At 46.2% G+C, this 12512-nt stretch overlaps 1 protein-coding gene across 5 annotated transcripts in view; it reads left to right on the top strand.

The window, feature by feature from the left end:
- The window catches only part of Ctnnd2 (catenin delta 2), a 795501-nt gene that overhangs the window by 447242 nt on the left and 335747 nt on the right, over positions 1-12512 (top strand). For 3 of the 5 annotated variants that reach the window (XM_070042191.1, XM_070042192.1, XM_070042190.1), the window contains exon 7: positions 827-1394. The exons of the other annotated variants lie outside the window; for them this stretch is intronic. In XM_070042191.1, coding sequence (XP_069898292.1) covers positions 827-1394 — 568 coding nt within the window. The remainder of the gene's footprint in view (positions 1-826; positions 1395-12512) is intronic. 5 annotated transcript variants of the gene reach the window in all.

Raw genomic sequence — 12512 nt, 5'->3', positions numbered from 1 at the left:
GAGTGGAGAGACACAGCTGGGGGGGGGGGTCTTGCAAATGAGCTAGAGAGGGGAAGGACAGACAGACACCGAAAGACTAGGAGGCCAGGCTTAAAAATCTAGAAAGGGAGGCCTTCTGCTAAAACTTGTGATTTTCGCTCATTCTTCTAGAATGGGGGGGGGGGGGGGTAAAGCAAGCTTACTTCTCTCCTTCATCCCCCCCTCCTGTTTAAACTTTCCTTGTTCTAGAAGAATCCACACAGCAATAGCAGAATCAATTCTAAGACGTGTAATTAATTATTCTTGACATCGTCTGGCTAAGTCTGTAGCTTGGCCACTTGGGGAGGTTGTGGGTGTGTCTGGTAAAATCCCGGGCGTGCCGTGTGTGTGTGTGTGTGTGTGTGTGTGTGTGTGTGTGTGTGTGTGTGTGTGTGTGTGTGTGTGTGTGTGTGTGTGTGTGTGTGTGTGTGTGTGTGTGTGTGTGTGTGTGTGTGTGTGTATGTTGTCTTTCCTAGATCTGGACAACGCCCAGACAGCCCTGAGGACCCCGCAGGGCGGTCTTGTAAAACTATTCTTTGCAAGTCCCGGAAACACCTTCTAAATTAGCGAAGGCATCGTCCTTCCCCGTGTCTCCAAGCCGGCCGGGGGTTCAGGGGGTTCCCGGCGTCCCGGGAGGATGACGGGGGGCGGGTGCGGGGAGGGGAGGTCGGCTCGGGTTCGACTCCCCCCCACCCCGGTGTCCCGGGAGGATGACGGGGGGGGGAGGTCGGCGCGGGTTCGAATCCCCCCGCCCCCCCAGGCCCGCTAAGCGCGCGTGTCCTTCTCCCCTCGCCCCCTCCGGACACAGGGCACGACGAGCCGCGCCGGGCACCTGGCGGGCGCCGAGCCCGCGCCGCCGCCGCCGCCGCCGCCGCCGCGGGAGCCGTTCGCGCCCAGCCTGGGCAGCGCCTTCCACCTGCCGGACGCGCCGCCCGCCGCCGCCGCCGCGCTCTACTACTCGAGCTCCACGCTGCCCGCGCCCCCGCGCGGCGGCTCCCCGCTGGCCGCGCCCCCCGGCGGCTCGCCCACCAAGCTGCAGCGCGGGGGCTCGGCCCCCGAGGGCGCCGCCGCCTACGCCGCCCCGCGCGGCTCCTCGCCCAAGCAGTCGCCCAGCCGCCTGGCCAAGTCCTACAGCACCAGCTCGCCCATCAACATCGTCGTGTCCTCGGCCGGCCTGTCCCCGCTGCGCGTGACCTCGCCCCCCACCGTGCAGTCCGCCCTGTCCTCCTCGCCCATCCACCAGCTCAGCTCCACCATCGGCACCTACGCCACCCTGTCGCCCACCAAGCGCCTGGTGCACGCGTCCGAGCCGTACGGCAAGCACTCGCAGGAGCTGTACGCCACCGCCACCCTCCAGAGGCCGGGCAGCCTGGCAGGTGAGGGGCGCGCGGGACGCGGGACGCGCAAGGGGGCGCGCGGGGGGGGCGCGCGGGGCGGGCCCCGGCAGCCCGGACGGACAGACGGGCGTGTGTAGCGTGTTCGTCTTTGCAGGACCAGGACATTGGAGAAAGTCAGGACTTCCTTAAATGGCCGTGCCTGTCTTTGGGCCCAGGTGTCCACCACTTGGTTCTCTTTGGCTGTAATCAGATCTCTCTGCCTGTCGACACCTGTCTGTCTCCCTCCCTCCCCTTCTCCCTCTCCCTCTTCTCTCCCTTCTCTTCTTCTCTCTTTCCCTCTCGCAAGACTAAACACCGGGACAAATCGAATGCCATAGAGTCGCATGCACCTGTTGCTTTGCCTCCCCCAAGCAGAGCCGACGGTAGCCACAGTTGTGTCTGTAGAAAGATCATCTTGAGTTGTCCAGACAGACAGACAGAGAGGGATGTGCTCCCATCCCACCCTCAGCTGGAGGACATTTCTGTAGCTTTGGAAAAGTAACCTCTGGCGAGTTTGTCGGCAGTTTTATTGTAAGGAGGGAGGGAGTTGCCTGGGGAAAGGAAAACTGCTTTTCCCAGCCGTTTGCACACACACACACACACACACACACACACACACACACACAAGGTGACATTCCTTTGGTGGCTGTGCCCATCAAACGCCAGACTGAGCCACAGAGACTCTGCTGTGAGGCACCATATGCCCGGTTTACACCAGGCACTGTGATCGCAAGACTAATGCTTTGTCCCCTGAAACACCTGACAAGGAATGGGAATTTATGGCCGGTTTTTTTTCCTTATAGAAGTATTTGGTAATTGTGTCGCTCGAGTAACAGATGCTGTGTTCATATGTTTCCTTTCTTGACACAAATAGATGACTGTGAAGATAAATAGGATAAAAAAGGAACTTGTTGCCGGCACGAGGCAGGTGGCCAAGGGGGCTCTAATTCAGCACAGGAATCAGCATGGGCTGGTCTGGTCTCGCTGGCCGCAGGCTGGGACTGGCTACCCGTAAAATGATACTAGATGTGTTTACTGAGCTGAAAACCACCTCTCACCTGTGCCTCTCTGTAGAATTGAATTTTGGAAGGGGACAATCATACCAAGCTAGTGTAAGCACTAAAATATCTTTTTTTTTTTTTTTTTTGGTGGGTCATGGGGCCTGAACTCTGGGCTTGGGCGCGGTCCCTCAGTTCTTCAGCTCAAGGCTAGCACTCTACCACTTGAGCCACAACACTACTTCCGGTTTTCTGGTGGCTTATTGGAGATAAGAGTGTCACGGACTTTCTTGCCTGGGCTGGCTTTGAACCTCAATCCTCAGATCTCAGCCTCCTGAGTAGCTAGGATTACAGGTGTGAGCCACCAGCACCCAGCCCAAAATATCTTGACTGTAGGTATTCAGAACCAGCAAGAACCTGGGCACCAAAACTTTGTATGTGCTTACAAAATATCAGGTCAGAGAAGAGGGACATGGTGTCACTGTGATGGATTTAAGACTTCTGTCACCCTGTCAGCCACCCCAAGTACCCTTGAGAAAAGGAGAAACTGGTTCTGGGAATGACTTTATACTAAAAGACCATTCATTTCCTGGTGGGAGAAATCAATCAAGTGTCTGAGATTCTACATACTTTCTTCCCAATGATTGTAGGCATTAGTTACGTGTGTGTGTGTGTGTGTGTGTGTGTGTGTGTGTGTGTGTGTGTGTGTGTGTGTGTGTTGTATTGCACTACCTTCAAATTGTAGAGCATGGTGTGGGGTTGAACATGTTTGGGTCTGGAGGAGAGGTTGAGGGAGGGGTAGAGTAGCCAAGTGCCATGTAACTCCTCATTTCATTGACTAGGGAGGGGCTGCATTGTGCAAGTAGCTTGTGTGGACATTTCAAAGGATTTGATATATGCATGTGTGTATGTGTGCATGTGCATATTTGTGTATATGTGTGTGTGGTTGGTTGGAAATAAGAAGACTTTTCTCACCTGAAAGTGAGCTCTAGCTGACCAGCACATTTCCACGTGTCTTCATTTTCCTTTTTCAATGGTTTTACAGCTTTTCTGGCCCTATCTTTGTGCTACTTGTGTGGAAAATAATTCATGTACCATCAAAGAGTTAAGATGCCCACATTTATTAGTTTAACATGAATATTTCTTAAATATTCATGTAAAGACTTATGCAGATTGCTGGTGGTGGTTTGAGTTACGATCATGTATCTGAGTTTATAATGACATTTCATGCACTTGCTTTGTGTAAGATTGTTCCATCCCACTTAGAAATCAGCACACTGTGGCCCAGAAGAGATATGGAAGATAGATGATTGATTCTTTCTGGAGAACTTTCAGATTCCTTGCCTCGTCCTGTGTGCTTGATACCATTCCAGGCACCCTAAGGTTGGCAACCAACTGGTTTGCCAATAGCGAGAACACAGTTACATGTCCAGATTGCAGAATAGCTTTTGGATTTGGAGAGTTGGGATTTGGGATATCTATCATTGGCAACTAAAACACGTGACTACAAGGGAGATAAGGACTTTTCCTAATGCCACATTTCACAATTATTTGTCCTGTATTCTTGAGTGTGTGTCTGATAAGTTTGCAACACAGCAAGGAGGCCAAAGGGACCAGGGGCAAAGACAAGACCGTGGTGGGATTTCAGTGCATTGGCAGTTGAGATGCAGTTGAAGGCCAGGTAAGGAAAGCCAGATGGTTAAGTCTTGATGAGGACTTAAAGTGCTGCCTTTCCTATAGGAGTGGAGGGAGAATGACACAAGCGGACTTAAATCATGACAGGATTTCTATGGCTTCCATAGTAGGAGTAGGCTTAGGATCAAAGGCAAAAGCAAGAATGTGATTATAATAATCTTAAGCAAGAGGGGATTGTGGACCAAGAGTCTTGCATCCAGGATGATAAAAATCTATAGAATTCTAGATGTGTGTCTGTGGTTTGGCCATTGGGATTTTCTCATTGGTGATGATGGTAAGAGAATGAGAACTCCAGCATCCCAACCTACTGCCAGGATTACAGAGTCATGACTGAGGCAGGCAGGCTGCTAATGAATTGCGTGGATGAGGAATGCTAATAAATTCTAAGACTTGGATTTAGGACATGTGTCAGGCTATGGGAATGAAACTGTACAAAGTCGAAAGGTAAACATACAGGTTAGAATTTTTCAAGAAGGCTCCTTTGTTGAGCCGCATTTTCATTTTAATTTCTGGAAATTAAAAGTTCTGCCAGAGGGCTTCAGGTTACCAATTGCAGAAGATACTTGGTTAGTAAATACATATACATATCTATGTCCTATTCATATCTGTGGCCTGGAACCAATGGCTCGTGCCTGTAATACTAGCTTTTCAGGAGGCTGAGACCAGGAAGGTTGTTCAGAGCCATCTCAGGCAGAAAAGTCTGTGAGATTCAATCTTCAGGTAATCAACAAAATGTAGGACTAGAGGTATAGCTCAAGTGGTACAGCACTGGCTATGAGCAAGAAAACCAAGTGAAAGTTGAAGCCCTGAGTTTAAGAACCTGTACCAGCACACACACACACACACACACACACACACGCACACTCACACACACACACACAAACACACACACACACACGCACACATACACAGAATCATGCCCATGCTTTCTACTAGGTCTACATGGTAGACAGCTTTCAGAATTCTAACTTCACACTACAATCCAAATTAAAAGGGTGATTTCTAGATGTTCAGTCATGGGAGTCTAACAATCTCCTCACAGTTTTCTTTTTCTCCTTTAATAGTATTTCTTCTCATTGTGCAGCCTTTCTGAGTGGGGAACTACTCTGTCTTGTTGGAGCTCCTCGGTATCCAGTGTGTCACTTATCTGCTTAAAACTCTTCCTATCTAGGGAGGGAGATGTCAGCTATCATACACTAGCTTGATGTAAATAGGGTAATATTTTAGACATAAATATGGAACATATATAAAGTCCTTGCACTTTTGTGGCTCAGTAGAAGGTGATGTGTTGTTTAACAATACTAATCATGTGACTTTGGATGCTTAGAAGTCATCTGGTTTTACTGTAGACATAAAATAGGTTTATATAAGAGATGTCATCTCTGTGCTCAAAAAGACCTGGTTTCAATGTTAAACCCAGAGTACAGAGGTTGGTTCATACGCAGACAACAATACCACATGACACATGGAGCGCCTGACTCACGTGGTCGTAGCTGTATGGTCAAAACTGTTCTGGGAGCCGTATGGAAGGTGGATTTACAAAAAAACATGAGTGGAGAAACAGGAGTCATTCATACTCCCAGCTGTGATGATTTCAAATCTCTCCCAGAGAATCAACAATGATCACTTACAAATAGTAGAGGAAGAAGGAAGAGTAAATAATACTACCTACTTTATACATTAGTCTTCCAATACGTTCAGAAAATTTTACACTATGAAAATTTTGCACTGGACAATCTCTCCATTATGTGATCTCCAGCAGCTCGATGATGGAGGTGCAGATTTCACCCCCATCCTGCAGACCTGAAAGCTGAGGCTCAGCACTTCTACACTCCTTGCCTATTGTGCCTTGTCTAGAGTTGACAGGGATGTGACTTGAACTTAGATCCTTAGAAAAGTGTCTTATGTATATGTGATATAGCCAGCCGCTGGTGGCTCACGCCTGTAATTCTAGCTACTCAGGAGGCTGAGATCTGAGGATCACCAGCCCAGGTAGGAATGTGTGTGAGACTTTTATCTCCAACTTACCACCAGAAAACCGGAAGTTGCACTGTAGCTCAAGTGGTAGAGTACTTGCCTTGAGCTGAAGAGCTGAGGGACAGTGCCCAGGCCCAGAGATCAAGCCCCACAACCAGTACCACCACCACCAACAAAACAAAACAAAACAAAAATATATATGTGATGCATGAATAGAAGGAGCCTATTTTTGTATTTGTGAAGAAAAATAGCAAGAATATTGAAATGTAGTGAAAAATTTTAACTTATTTAAATGACTGATAATTTTGAAAACAAAAAAAAATTAAGAATCTGAATAGTGCATTGACAGTCTGTTGAGTGTGATTATGCCAGGACCAATTCCGGTTTCCTTTGATAAAGAAAATAATACTATGACCCTCTCATTTTCCGAGTTTAGAACACAAAGAATCCTGTTAGAAATCTGAGTTGTAAATATGTATTAAAGTTGTCAAACATCGGAAGCTTACTGTGAGTCCCCAATGAAATGTAAATTCTTGACCAATGATTTCAATTAAAATTGACCTAAGATGGAGAGCTAGTTGGTCAAGGCATGTCTGCCCCAGGCTCTTGCCAACAGAACCTATACCCTGGTGATATAGAGTGCATCTTGCTGTATAGTCTCTGAATTCTATTTGGAGATTTCAGGTCCATTCCCTTACTTCATAGGGCTTTCAAGTAGTGAACCCACAGTGGAAAGGAAAGGGAAGGAGCCTGATCCAGGGTGAAATCTTTGCAGTCTCTGCTGCATGGTTTCTGAGTGGATCCCTAGCTCCCATGATGAGCTAGTCTGCTAAACACACAGATGCTTAAAGGCAGTGTGTTCTTAAAGGCAGTGTGGTGCCAGCTCCCTCTGCTCCCTTCCATTTCATTTCCTGAAGTCGAGCATTCCCCGCTGGAAGACAAACACTTGGTCAGTTCTGTCACCCGAGCAATAGGCATTCCACCAACACTTTCTAAAAGATATTTTTCTTTTCTTTAGTTAGATGTACAAAGGAGTTGCCGCTCAGCAGAGCTATGAGTACAGTGCCTCTTGATCAATATGGCCCCTTTCAACGTTCTCACCCACCCTTCCCGTTCCACCCCACCCCTTCCCTCACTTTTCTTAATTTTTAGGTCCATGCATTGAATGTTTTGCCATTCCACACAGCAGCATGTGTACATATGCATCTTGATCTGTGTCATCCTTCAACATCTTCAACCCCCCCACTCCCCCTCAGTTCTGTGGCATAAGCGATGCATCCTTGCCTGCATTCTACGTGTGTCATCTGTTCATTCTTCTGCCCTTCTCCTCTTGACCTCTCCCCCTTGCAAGTACCCATTTCCTAGTACTTCTTTGTTCGACTTTGACTTAGTCTTTCTCAAGAATGATATCCCAGTTTAGATTTACAAATTGTAGTGTGATCAGCCAAGGATCTTGATCAAAACCTTAACTCCCTCCCAAAGGTGGTTGAAACTCACTCCTTAAATGCACCTTCCAGAAGTCCTTTGGAATCAGCCCTCACTGGGGATTTCTCCTAGGGACACACGTCAGCTGCCTTCCCACTGCTGGGCCCAGAGGCGCAAGTTCTCACCTCACCTTGGCCTGAGACAAAGTCCAGGTCCTGTTCTGAACCCATGTCGACTAGGTCTCTGTCCTCATGATCTGCTCTGACACGTGTGAGGTGTAGGTCTTTTCATCTCCTTCACCTTCACCAGCGAAACGCTTATTCTGCCAGCCATCTACTCTCTGGGAGTCTGCTCTCAATTCCAGTGCAGTTGGAGTTGTTTTATGTCAGCTCCTGTCTTTGGGTCCCCCTCCACCCAGGAAGGCAAATCCTGTGCGCGTCTAATCGCCTTTATCCGCCTGGCAGCCCCGAGCTCGCAGAGCAGTAATCAAGCATTTCCGCTGTAATTCACTTTATGTGCATCACATTTTACCTTGGTATCTAATTTCTATGCAATTGGAGTCTAGGTCAAACTGTAATGGGGAGAGTGTCACTTTTAATATCCTCTTACAGTAAGTTAGTGGCTGGAGTCTACAGCTAAGAATTTAGATGGCTGGGTGGCCCTTGGGACCTTCCTGGTATCTTTCGGTTTGGTTCACAGAAATTAATACCTCTGTACCTACACTTTCTTCCTATCGAGTAGCAACGGTGTCAATTAAAAGGAGATAAACAGACCTTGTTGGATGGGGGAGTGGTGTCTTTATGTAGAATTCTATCCAAGAGGACAGATACCTGGATGATTTTTCAGCATGCTCTAATTTAACTGGGAAGATATAAGTGTGGGTAAAAAGAGATGTGTACATATCCTAGACAGTGGGTTAAGGTGACGCCATCTCCTCTGACACCTTTGCTGCTCAGACACCATCCCGAACTGAACGTGCAGGAACACAACAGAGGGTGAAGAGAGACTGGGGGCTGAGTGTTCCTACAATGAGAATGTTCCACGCAGTGAAGCTGTCAGGGAGAGCTGAGCAGGAGGCTTCCGAGTTGTGGGATGATACAGATCTACAGGAATGAACCAAAAGCTAGTATGAGACAATTCTACCTTGGCCCCTCCTCTCATTCATGCCCTCACTCCTGGAAAATGCCCTCATTCCTGCAAACATGGAAGTTTGCAGCCAGGGCACAATCTTGAGGTGAAGAATGCTCTCTTGAAGAAACCGCAAGCAAGTTACACTTTTGATTTGAATGATGGCAGCCTGGATAGGGTTGAAGCGCTGTGGGCATGGGTGGGAGTGGGGCAGGAGAAGGCTGGAACTGTCCCGCCCCCTACTCACCCTGAAGCAAGAGAGAATGTGGTCAGTCTGCACACCTGGCCCTCTTCCCTGTTACCAATTCTAACTTGGGGATTATGCCTAGAAGAAAGCAGTTTATATTCACACTGAAAAAAAACTACAACTGCCACCAGGATTTTCTTCCTCAAATATGATCAACGAACAAGGATTTCCAAGGAATGAGAAAGAATTAGTGGCATAAAAAAAAAGACATTAAAAATAGAAAAGCAAATTGTCTCTGGGAAGAAACATAGTTTAAGGGATAGAAGAGATTAAAAGAAATAAGCAAAACTTTCAGTTTGGTTATTGAGAAGGATTTGGGAAGATCTTTATTTTATTAAATAAAAACTGAATGGTATGTAGAAGGATAAAAGAACAAGAGAAGCTTTCTAGGCTGTAAAAATAAAACTACCAAAGCTAAAAGCCAGATAGGATGATGAAAAAATTGTGAAGGAAGTCACCCAGAAGGGAGAGCATAAAGGACACATGACAGAAAATTGGAGAATAATGCAGGAGTAACCATAAAGGACGCATTCCTGGGATTTCACTTGTTACAGGAGTCTCAGAAATAGAACACAGAGAAGCAGAGCTGAGGGGCACCTGCCTTCTGTGGAATAATAATAATAATAAAATTCTTTATTCCACATCATGAAATTTCAAAGCACTGAGATAAAAGAAGACCCTTAAGTCTCCGGAGAGAAATAAAGCAGAGCTTCCCTGACTTAGTAGACATCCTCCCGGATGGTGGAGAATACATGGAACTCCACAGGGAAGTAATCCTCAACCTAAAAATCTATACAAAACCAGTGATCCTTTGTAAAGGGAGGGTCACATATTTTCAGACTTCTTGTAAGTGCTCTGAAACAATCCACCTTCTTTGCATACTGTTCTAGAGAGCTGCAGAGTTGGAGACACTATCGCAACTAAATAAGAAGTGTTACCCAGGAAATACTGTGTATTAACTGGCAGTGATGCAAGAGACCAGGAGCAAAGCCTGCAAGGCACCAGGCTAGGAATCTTGGCATAAATGAAGTGGATACAGGTTGTGGTGTGAATCTTGGCACAAGTCCATGAGATATAGGAAATTTCAGTATTGAAGGATAGAAAAAGTGCAAGAATTCTGAGCTTAAGTTTCAGACAGAATTGTTACACTTCATCAAGGTTCATCAACTGAGCGTTACGGCCTGCACAGATATGATAAACTATCTGTGCTCTGTGACTTCCTCGCTCTGCAACGACTCCATTCACTCAACACATACTAACATCTGCTTCACATCAGGCCAAAAGCTACAGCCTTGGTTTCCTTGATCTAATGTTCTAACAGGGCAAAGATGTTAGGTAGAGAGAAGAGATGGGGGGGAAAAGACACAGCAGATGGGGACGTCTGAGGAGTAGAATAGCCACACACTCTCAGTGGTAACATGTCACTTGAACAAGTAATTAGACCAGGAAGGAGAGAGGAGTGCATGTGACTTTGGAAGGGTTCCTGAGGCACATGGTCTATTGAGGAAACACAGTTATACTTCTCTGAGATGGTTTCCTTGTTCTTCGGTGGAGATAGCAACGTCATGACAATGTTCCAGAGTTGTTGCAAAGATGGTATTATTAATGATTACCATGCTGGCATGTCAGTGCTGACTCCACGGGCTGGGTACAGTGACTTATGCTCCTATTCTTAGTTATTCAGGAGGCAGAGATAAGGTCAGTAGGATGGAAGTTCACAAGACTCTCATCATGATCAGTGTTGCAAAAGAGCTAGGCCTGGAGACGTGCCTGTCAGCACAGCTATGCGGGAAGCACAGTCCAAGTTTCTATGGGCAAAAATATGAGAGTCTTTGAAAAATACCTAGAGCAGAAAGGCCATGGGCCTGGTTCAAGTGGTAGAGTATCTGTCTAGCAAGCACATTTCCCTGAATTCTAGCACAAGTACCTTCGCTCTTCTGAGAATTCAAGCTTATAAGATGGAACCCAGATGGCTCTTTTTAGAAGGAGAGTAGGAGTGGCATTAGTCTAGAAGTAGCCTGAGATACTTCTGGATAGAAGAGAGGGTTGAGAGTTGGAGGAATTCTGAGAAGGAGAGGTACTTCCAGGTGGGGGAGCATCTGGGAAGGGTTGTTCAAGGAGGCAGTGTCCCAAGCTGGGCTTAATAAACACCCTTGTGTCTCGTACACTTAGTAGAAAGGAAGAGCGAGAGACCTCTAATACAAGGTACTGATGTCAAGGAGGCATGGCTGTTATTTGGGAGGCACTGAGATTTCCCAAGCAAATAATTTTATCTGTGTGAGTCTGTTTTCTGTTGCTATGACAGGATATCCGAAACTGACTACTTACAAAGAAAAGTATATTAATCTCATAGTTTTCGAGACTGAAAGGGGCCTCTAGACAGATAGCCAAGAGGGATGGGGGGGGGATGAAGCTATTACAAAGTGAGAGAGGAAGCCTAGCAGACCTTTTCTCTCCAGGATGACTGAGGTCTCAGAGGAGCTGCATTCGCCTCCTTTACAGGCAGGCCTCCCAGTGGAACTGCGTTTAATTTTTTTTTTCTTTTTGGTGGTGCTAGAATTTGAACGCAGGACTCCACATTTGCATTGCAATTGTGAGGCAGGCCCTCTACCACTTGAGCCACACCTCCAGCCCTTTTTGTTCTGTTTGTAAAGCCTCTACAGCAGTGCCCTATTTCTGCTTTCTGACAGGACTGCATCACCATGCCCAGCTGTGTCTGTGGAGATATGATCTAATTAGTTTTTTTGCCTTGGTTTGCTTGGAACAGTGATCCTCCCAATCTCAGCCTCCCACGTGGCTGCGAACTACTTCCATATCCCATCGAGAATGACATGACCACAGACACAGAGAGAGACACAGATGCAGCCATCAATACTGTGTCCTTTCACATGTCCCATGTGCTCTGTATCAGTCAGGTCATTGTAAGAGAAAAATCATGGATCCCACATTCTATGTACCAGCCCAGATTGGCAGTTTAGTCGGATCTTCCTAGGATAACAACATTTGAGAAAGGGGAAAGGAGAATGGTAGCAGTAGTTTGGTCTCCTCGATCTTATACCTCATTGGGAAATTGAATATTAATGCATAAGCTGACATCCAAATGATAATTATATATATATATATATTTATATACACATAACCAGTAATGATTCAAGCTTTAAAATATACGTGTGCACACCTGTATTTTAAAGTATTGAAAAGGAAAGAATCAAGGGATAAATTAAACTTCCCTCAGTGTATCGTATAAAATAACCCCTCTTTTCTCAAACTTTTCTTAATATATGACAAATTTTATGCTAAGCCAAATAGTAAAAATTAATATGTTGACACAGGGAGAAGTCTTATAAATGTAGAAATAGCCTTGATCTATAACACACTTTATTGGTCATTTTCTCTCTATAACTTTTGTGGGGAGTTAATGGTGTCCTTTCTTCCTGGAATCCTCACAAAGGTCACTGTAGGTGTTGGTAGGGGCCCAGAAAGCTGAAGGAAAATAACACAGAGATATGCATTTTTTAAGTTTTCATTTTAGAAGCTAAATGGCTGATTTTAGAGTTTGTGCAGCCAATGTGTGATTTATGTAAAACAACCTGAGTAAAGACTGTGATTAGGATGCTAATTAGCAAAGCATCTTCCTTCACATAAATT

Source organism: Dipodomys merriami, unplaced genomic scaffold (genome assembly GCF_024711535.1).
Source record: "Dipodomys merriami isolate MVZ:Mamm:240054 unplaced genomic scaffold, mDipMer1.0.p SCAF_32, whole genome shotgun sequence".
NCBI classification, from domain to species: Eukaryota; Metazoa; Chordata; class Mammalia; order Rodentia; family Heteromyidae; genus Dipodomys; species Dipodomys merriami.
Note: the sequence above shows the minus strand (reverse complement) of the source record. Positions and strands in the feature narration are given on the sequence as shown.